Here is a 9,209-nt window from a genome sequence, read left to right as displayed (position 1 = left end):
AGTCTTTTCGAAGACCATGGGGTTGTGCGGCGCAGGCCTTTTTTGTGGTGCGAGTGACTCTGTAGTTGAACGTCGTCAGTATTGTGGCAAAAAATGTGCAAAAGAAACCCACTCAGTTTGTGAGGCCTTGCGCTTCAATGCAGGTGCGGCAGCAGCAACAAGTTCTTCGCGCGCTTTTTCGACGGCAGCACGAATATGTGCCTTGCATTTCTTTACCGGAGGGGGTTTGGCGGGTTCTGTGTCCGATTCGACATCCATAACGTCGTTGGATGGGTCGTCGTCGTCGTCGTCATCTTCGTGGCTCTGCTGGTACTCGTCGCTGCTGCCTTGGCCGTCAGAGAAGTCAACAAATGCTAGGAAGAATAGTCAGAGGCGAAGTCACTTTAAAATTAGATAATACCTTGTGTTTTGTCGACCGCTGCAGGACCTTGCTCTGGACGGGGACGTAGCTTCTTGTGGGTCTGCGCAACCGGAGGATGAGCCGCTGTTTGGATCGTCTTCTACTGTTCGCGCAGCGCTTGAGCCCTCGATGTGAGCAATATTCTTGACGCCCGAGGCGTATTTGGCGGCAGTTGCGAGCTTGCTGTTGACAGTGGCTTGCTTGGTCTTTGCGACTTCAGCGCTTGTGCGCTTGCTACAAGGCATATCAGGCAGCCCGGGGTTTAGTGCACGTCCGGGCCGCATGGTCATCTGGAGACAGGAATGTTTAGTATGGACTCAAAGCATTCGAGAAGCCATACTGTGAGGCGCTCGGGAAGCTCGTCTTCGCTGTTCATTTGAGCGGTGTTAGCGGCGCCAGAAGAGGCCTATAGGGAGGATAAAGCGACTGAAAGATATCCAGATATGACGAACCGGCTCGTTTTGGTCAAGACTTGACGAGTTCTTGGTTACAGCAGCTGCTTTTACAACTGCTGGGGCTTTCGACTTCGACTTCGACCTTGCCTTTTGCTAGTCAAAAAGGGTTAGCACTAGATAGAATATTTTGAAAGAAACACGCACTTCAACCGCTGTTGGAGGGAGAGCGACTGATTTGCGAGAACGACCAGCCATCTGAAATGAGAAAAGATTCACAAGTGGCACGCAAGCACTCACCTGCTTTTATACCACTCCCAGATTCACCAACCATCGCCTTTTGGGTGTCTCAAACAGCGGGTTGGGCTGCAGAAATGTCGTTGAAGGTGTCCGGCGTGTTTATCTCGCAGGTGGCGCACAGAGAGCGATCTGACCCTACGAACGGGGTCAGCAATCCAACATCCCCTCTGGAGACACTGGCACATACGTGTCATGGCGGCTGGGGTGTGCTAGCTGGCGGGACAGAGGGCAGAGATGGTGGGCGGAGTGAAAATTTTCACGACCGCGACCATCGGAAGATGTGTCATGCGTGCTGACGCTCCCGGCGGACTGGCAGCGGCCTTCCGAACTCTGACACAACTCTGACGCGCTTGACTCTGGGCCAACTCTGGGCCTCTGGCTACTTGGCTTCAAGGAAGCGGTGAGTCTCTGACACACCTTGGCTGAGGCTACAACGTGCTTACAGCTCGCCGTTTACGTGGGGGCCCCACCGTCCTTGCCCATCTTCCTGCATACGCGAACGCGCGCAACTGTCTCCCCGCCGTCCAATCCATGCCGCGTCGAGCCCGCCAACCCTTCAGCACCGCTCGCTTTCTGTGCGACATCTGTGGGAAGGCTTGCCTGTCAACTTCGGGCTTGACTCGACACCGAAACAGCCACCCTTTACTTTCCAACGCTGCTGCTCTCGGCCGGCCCACCGCCAACAACCAACATCAAACTTCTCCAGAGCTGGAGCCTATCGACGACCCTCTGCCATTCCCACCTCCCCTCACCGCCGCCCGAGGCACCTCCAGCCTCAGTGGCTGAACCAATCGCGCACGAGCGTGTGCGAATCGAGCACCATCCTGTGCTTGATGGTGCATATCTTAATAGTTCTGCAAACCATTCTGACCACTTCTCAGGGACACCCTGCGATGCCGATGGATACGACCTCCCTCCTGGCGCTGCACCCCCACCATTGGATGAACGCGCCGAGGACGATTGGGGCTCGTTCGACACCCGCGCTCAATTCGAGTTTGCGGAGTTCATCTTCAAGCGACAAGAGATGTCGAGGGATTCCATTGATCAACTGGCGCAGTTTATGGCAGCACTATACAAGGACGACCCGTATTTCAACAACCATCGCCATCTCTATGCGATGATCGATGAGATACAGCAGGGCGACATTCCCTGGCAGTCATTCTCTGTCCAGTACACCGGCCCGCGTCCTAAGACAGGCGAAACACCCTCGTGGATGACACAAACCTACGAGGTCTGGTTCCGGTCGCCGCTCGCTATCTTTGAGCGACAACTAGCCAATCCGGAGTTCAGGGATGAGCTCGACTGGGCTCCCAAACGCGTTTTCAAGAACGACAAGCGACAGTTTACTGATTTAATGTCCGGTAACTGGGCATGGAGGCAAGCAGTAAGTTGACCCTCTCAATCCACATTCAAGCTAAGCCCTTGCAGGATATCATCGCCAAAGATGAGAAGACACATGGAGCGATGTTCGTTCCCATTGTTACTGGCAGCGACAAAACCACGGCTTCAATTGGAACTGGGAATGTCGACTTCTGGCCGATGTATGGAGGTGTTGGCAACGAGCATAATAGCGCTCGACGTAGTCATCGCGATGGTATCGCTTTGCTTGCATTCCTCGCCATTCCAAAGAGTATGTGGTGCTTCTCCGTATTTTTCAAACACTAATAGATATTAGCAACACAACAATATGCCAACAGCAATGAGTTTCGCAAATTTCGACGACAGCTATTCCACTCGTCCATCCGCCGAGTCTTTGAGTCTGTCCGGCCTCATATGACAACCCCGCGTGTTACTCGCTGTGCGGATCGACACTTTCGGCGAGCCATCTATGGCTTTGGCCCTGATATTGCGGATTACCCCGAGCAGGTTCTTCTTACAGGTATTGTCCAGGGCTATTGTCCTATGTAGGTAACTTCTATTCTTGCCCTCACTAGCTCACAGTTTTTCCAGTTGTCTCTCTCCAGCAGACCACCTTGACCATGACAGCCCGCTGCGGTCTTGCGAGCATACTGCAGCTCTGCTGGAGACGTTGACGCTGAAGGAGATGTGGGACAACTATGGGGTTGTGGGGGATATAATTGTTTGTCCTATGTATCTGTCTGTAATTGTACTTATCTGGTATAGCCGTTTACAGCGGACTTTCCTTGTGCCGATATTCACGAACTCATTTCGGTCGATCTTTTACATCAAATTATTAAGGGGACATTCAAGGACCATATCGTCGACTGGATTGAATTGTATATCAAGCAAGTGAATGAGCCTGCACAAGCTGAGCGTATTCTGGCAGACATTGATCGACGGTAATGCCCTTCATTTAAACTTATTCACTTCTCTGATATATATTATTAGTATTGCTGTGGCTCCACCGTTTCCAGGGCTGCGACGTTTTCCTGTCGGGCGAGGCTTCAAACAGTGGACGGGAAATGATTCAAAGGGTTTAATGAAGGTAAGTCAAGATTCAGAGCTATATTCAGGACTGAAAGGGTGGAAGGTCTATCTTCCAGCAATCATTGGCCATGTTCCAAGTGAAATGGTTCAGGCGGTTGCAGCGCTAATTGAATTCTGCTACCTGGTTCGCCGCTCGGTAATTGATGAAGATACCCTTCAGATAATTGACGAGACGATCCGGCGCTATCATCACTACTGTGAGGCCTTCCGAGTTGTACGTCCGCAAGGATTTTCGCTCCCTCGGCAGCATGCACTGAAGCATTATATTGCTCGCATCATGGACTTTGGTGTTCCAAATGGACTTTGCAGCTCGATCACGGAGTCGAAGCATATCCGGGCCGTAAAGCGACCATACCGCCGCTCTAATCGAAATAAACCCCTTGGTCAAATGCTCCTCTCGAACCAACGACTCGACAAACTTGCTGCTGCACGGGCTGACTTCACTGCCCGTGGCATGCTATCTGGGTCGCTATTTGCATCACCGCTGGTGCCTGTAGAGGAGGAACCTCAACCAGTAGAGACCACTATTGATGATGATGTGGAAGAAGGGGATGTTCCGGGCCCTACCTGCCTAGGGGAGGTAACTCTTGCAAAGAGCTGTGGTACTGTCTTCCTCCTATCTTTTACTACCGTGTTTGATAAAGCCTTTCCAGTTCGAAAGGTGCCCCGCGACATACACCAGTTGGCACGTTATGTACACCAGCCACGTCTTCACGAACTTATTCGACGCTTTCTCTTTGAGCAGCTCAATCCTGAGCAAGCCGCAACTGAGGACATTATCCCTCTTGACGACTGTCCAGACTTCGCAGAACGTGTCTATATCTACACCTCCGCCCGGGCAGTGTTCTATGCTCCTAGCGACATCTGCGGGATTGGTGGGATGCGTCATGAATGAATTCGAGCCACCAAGTCATGGTACCGTGGTCCACCTCGATACGACTGTGCTCTCATCGAGCATGACACCGACGCTCAGGGCTTTCGTGGCCTTCACGCTGTCCGTGTTCGACTTTTGATGAAGTTCACATTCCGCGGTATTCAATATCCCTGCGCCTTGGTTCATTGGTTCTCTGCTCATGGCGATGCCCCTTGTCTGGATACTGGGATGTGGATTGTGAAGCCAGACTGGGTTCGGGGTTCTGCGCGCACAGAACCCTTGCTAGCAGTTGTCCATCTTGATGCGATCTTACGGGGAGTGCATTTGATTGGTGTGGCTGGCAAGGACTTTCTACCTCCTGATGACAAAGACTTGAGCTTTTCAGACTCTTTAGATGCATTTGAAGCTTTTTATGTAAACAAGTATGCAGACTACCATGCACATGAAATATTATTTTAAATTTTTTTCAAAAATATTATTTTCAGATATTTTATCATTTTCAAGAATATCTGAAGCTAAAAAAGTTTTAAAGCTTTTAAAGGAAGAAAGCTTAAAAGTATCACAAGTCATTCAAGCTGTCCATAAGGTTGGCACAAGTTCACAAAAAAGATAAAAACTGAATAAAGGACTACCCAAGCTACCAAAAAAGCACTTGTCATTTTCCTGATGAGCTCCATCGATTGAGAGTGTTGCCAGGCAGTTACTTCTTGAAGGACCGGAAAGATTTCGGGTGGGGCTCCGAGTCGTGCAAGAGAGATGTCAGACAATGTTATGCGCAACATTCTCCACCAAAAACCGGAATATGACTGGTCGGGTGAGTAACACTCGGACGCAGCCGACAAGGCGGCGGAGTATACAACTCTGAAGCTCCCACCACAAGCGAGAAACCCCGCGAGGAGCTGTGGAAGGCCAAAGTGCATATGACGACGGACCCTGAATGCAAAGCAGGCAAAGGGCGGGGCACGGGCGATAATGAAGATGGCCGCGGCGCTTACAATGAACAAGATGTGTATGGCCATTGGTCCCACAACCATCTTGCTTCCCGTGAGCACAAAACCAGAAACTGTTGACGAGGCGGAAAAAAAAACTTACGATAGAATCGCTGGTCGACCACGTTGCTGGGAAAGAGCAGCAGCCCCGGACCTGTTGTTCTAGTTGCGCAAAAATGACCGGAATGGGCATACCATTCATATAATACTGCAACCATATGATACGCCAATATAGAGGCGCATCTGAAATTATTGGCACGACAACAATGAGGAGCACATTCAGCACATCTGACAGATACAACCGGGTTAAAAAGGCGCCAGCTTTCATCAGGATAAGGGAAACGAGGAGCCAGCCAGAATGACTGAGCGCCGCGAACCACATCATACGAAGGTAACCCATGCCATGGAAAAAGAGGTGGGTTTGGAGGGAGTCAACGCAGCCAAGAAATACCAGCCATGTCCGAGAGGCCGCAGATTCGAATAGAATGAAATTATTTGGAAGAACGAACTCGGACGCAGGCACCAAGTTGCCACTTCTAGAGAGAGTGGCGGCCATAGTCAGGAAGAAGTAGAAGCAGAGTACTGATACAGCACTGCAGCGATGTCTGAGCACCAGGACTGGAATGAAAACAGTCGTCACAAGTGCAAAGGAAATGAGCGGCAGAAGTGGCAACGGCGAAGCCTGGATGGAATGGGAGGTGGCGGTTGGAGGTATGAAGATGGTGTTAGAGGTAGGACTGAAGGCCAAGCGGATGGAGTCGAACAGAGCCCAGAGGGTTTCAACGGATTCGAAAATCAAGAACATGGTGAATGGTGAAGTCCAGAGGCGATGTCACCTTGGTCAGCGTTGGTCACACATTGTAACGTCACGTACGCGACAAGTTACAACAGGCGACAACGTTTGCGACAACGACATCCCTGTCCTTTCCTTCTGTGGGTGTAGCCAAACACCGTGAAGAATATCAGCGACAACGCAATAGGCTCTTGGATGTACAAACTTATCATTAATTTCAAGAACAATAGTTAACAATACTCGACCACAAATGTGCTTGCTGGGCCCATCTGAGGGACACAATACTTCTGCACCCACTCGCTCTCGACGACCTGTTCTGCAGTGATCCGCGCCAGTTCATCATAGTTGACCGTGGAGAGTCGGGCCGAGCACTGACAATGCACTGGTGCCGCCCGTTTGGCCCCTCATGCACGAAATGGTCCAGCATCCGGCCAACATGGTTGCTGCCCTCCTCCTGTCCGTTGAAATTGGCTTCCAAGTGCTGGAGAACGGGGAGCTCGGTCGCAGATTTCCATGCGGCTATTATCTTGAGCAACCTGTAGGTGCTTGTCTGTGTGTCAAGCACGAGCCAGATTGTCGAGGAGAGGCCGTGGCCCAGCTTGTGGACCACCTGATAGCGTCCGTCGGCAAAAGAGTTGCCGAGATGCACGGGGTGAAAGCCGTTAGGTTGGTACTTATTGCGAGCGCAGCGAGCAATCCTAGACTAACACGTGCGAGGAAAGAGGATCAAATCTGAAGCCAAACAAGTACAAAGTGTAACACTCACCCCTGCTTTCAGAACTTGGAGAGAAAATCCATTCAAATTCAATCATTTTCCTGCTCCTCAATCCGCACTTTTAAATGTGAGTTGGCCTGACCACTATCTGTCGTTTCGTGCTCCCCTTGAAGATTTTGGACCATTGTAGCTGAAAGTAGTCATTTGGAGTATGTCAGACCCTGTAATTCTCTACACGTCAGCAGCCCCTAACAATCACCTGGTGATTTCTGCGCAAGCATTCCCCGCGTTGCAGCGGATCCTAGTAAGGACTCTCGGCGTCTATGACGAATTGGAGGTCTGGAGATTCAGAGGTGCTCATGGTGAAGTTTATGACTAAAACATAACTCGTCAGCCACAGACCTGTAGTTCAGAACCGTTTTATTGCAGTAGAGAGATGCATTACATCAGAACTGTTTTACACTGGAGCGTCTGGTAGATTTCAGATGCAGTCGGGCGCAGTGCGGGGTCTTTTTGCATGCAGCTGCCCACCAGAACAGCGAACCAGTCAGGCACTTCCGCTTCCGCAGGGAATGCGAATGGGGGAGCAATGTCAGAAGTTGCACAGCCGCCGACTGCCTACAATACAATCCCAAGGGAATAGATGTCCCCTGCAGTGCTTGTCTCGTCCTCTGGCGCACGGTAGGCTGCAGTGTACTCCTCGGTACGTGCATAGTCGATCAGACGGCAGTGGCCGTCGCGGCACAGGACCACATTGTCCAGCTTCATATCGCCCCAAGCGGCATGCGTGTGAAGCCAAGCGAGGCCACCAGCAATCTCGGTGCACCAACCGAGTCTGAGGTCCCAGGTCAGAGGAGCTCTCCGCGCAGATAGGACATGGTTAATGGATGACGCTGGCTGGTAGGGCACAAGGAACCCACGGAAGTTCTCATCCCTGGTCGCTGACTGTGTGGCTCGGGCGGAGGAGGAGGTCGCATTCAGGCAGAGCGGCCATGAAAACGGCAGCGTCCAAGACCTCAGGTTTGTTGTCCGAGGTCTTGAGCACATACTGTTCCGACTTGTTGAGCGTGACCAGCTGGTTGTAGACACCCTCCACCGAAGGGCCTTTGTGCGTGCGATACAAGTCTTCCAGGGTGACCACGGGCAAGGGCAGGCCGCTGACGGGTTGCATGGGGTGCAGCCGCTCCACTCTGCTGTCCGACAGCTCAAAGTCTCCGCTGGGGAGCGTCCGGAAGCGGCAGCGGACCCGGTTGCCGGCTGTCGGCTGCTGCAGTCGGCCGGCGATCGCTCGGAGAAGCGCGTTCGCAAAGGGGGCCGTCTGCTGCGCATCGCCGTGTTCTCAGCGCAGTCCCGGATCGCTTCGTTTCGACAATAGGCGATCGAGAACGCCGTCCCGGTGCCAACACCATGCGGGTCCTGGCCGACCGGCGAAAGTCGACGAGCCCGATGGCCTCCGTCGTGGTGCAGCACACGTCGCTGACGTCAGCCTTGCGGACCGGCGTCCAGAGCCCGCTGACGTGGCCGTCAGGGTTCCCGTGTTCTGCAGAGAGAATGAGCGGAGATCGACCCATTTGGCATGGCGCACCGATGGTGAGCGCCTTTGTGTCTGGGTCGAACTTGCAGAGCTCAGCCGTAGCCATGAGGGCAAGATCAAAGCGGCGCCCGTGTACATAATAAGAGAGGAAGCAGCACCGCTCAGCACCGTGACTGCCCCGTTCACCGTCGCAGTAAGCAGAGTCGATGGAGCGCAGGAGATGCGTGTGTGGGAGTGAACTTGTAATCAGGTACTGGAGGTAAGTTCTAGGTAAGTTCCAAGTAAAGCTGCGCTATGACTCAACGTGCTTTTGCTGGTTTGTCAACTGATTCCAAGATTTGAAACAAGTATATTGCGAAAGAGGGCACTAAGACCTAAACAAAAGCAACTTGGCAGTCGCAGAGCACCATTGGTACTCTACGACTCTCAATATATGGCGTCTCCTCCCGGGCCAATCCGGGACCTCCTCGCCCAGGCCCTTCTGTCCGACTTGACCACTCTTCTCCTCTTTCTCTCACAAAGGTCGGTCCACCGATTCTCAATCGGGGAGCTCGTGCATCGCAAGTCTCGACGGTCGATCTAGCTGATCGCAGGACTTGAATATGCCTTCGTTTGTCGCCGTGTCAATTCTCGATCGAAACTTGCTGCTGCTGTCGCGCGTCCCAAGGGTCGGTGTTCCGATTCTCGCTTGGCTTTGAACTCCTCCAACGGTCGATGGCCCGATTCTCGATTGTGGGACTGGGGAGACGAAAGGGCTTGGTGTT

The 9,209-nt window shown here is 52.4% G+C and overlaps 1 protein-coding gene across 1 annotated transcript; it reads left to right on the top strand.

The window, feature by feature from the left end:
* Window positions 1-1,623: 1,623 nt before the first annotated feature.
* Window positions 1,624-4,435, top strand: MIND_00668600 (uncharacterized protein; the record flags this gene model as incomplete). Its single annotated transcript, XM_037363403.1, has 9 exons — window positions 1,624-1,678; window positions 1,728-1,928; window positions 1,974-2,476; window positions 2,521-2,722; window positions 2,768-2,996; window positions 3,043-3,172; window positions 3,217-3,392; window positions 3,442-3,538; window positions 3,584-4,435. 9 exons carry the CDS (start codon window positions 1,624-1,626, stop codon window positions 4,433-4,435), a joined length of 2,445 nt encoding a protein of 814 aa, XP_037219047.1.
* Between the last annotated feature and the right edge of the window lie 4,774 nt (window positions 4,436-9,209).

Source organism: Mycena indigotica (genome assembly GCF_014461135.1).
Source record: "Mycena indigotica strain 171206Taipei chromosome Unknown Mind.scaff0006, whole genome shotgun sequence".
Lineage (NCBI taxonomy): Eukaryota > Fungi > Basidiomycota > Agaricomycetes > Agaricales > Mycenaceae > Mycena > Mycena indigotica.
The sequence above is the reverse complement of the archived record's forward strand: the minus strand, read 5'-3'. Positions and strand labels throughout refer to the sequence as shown.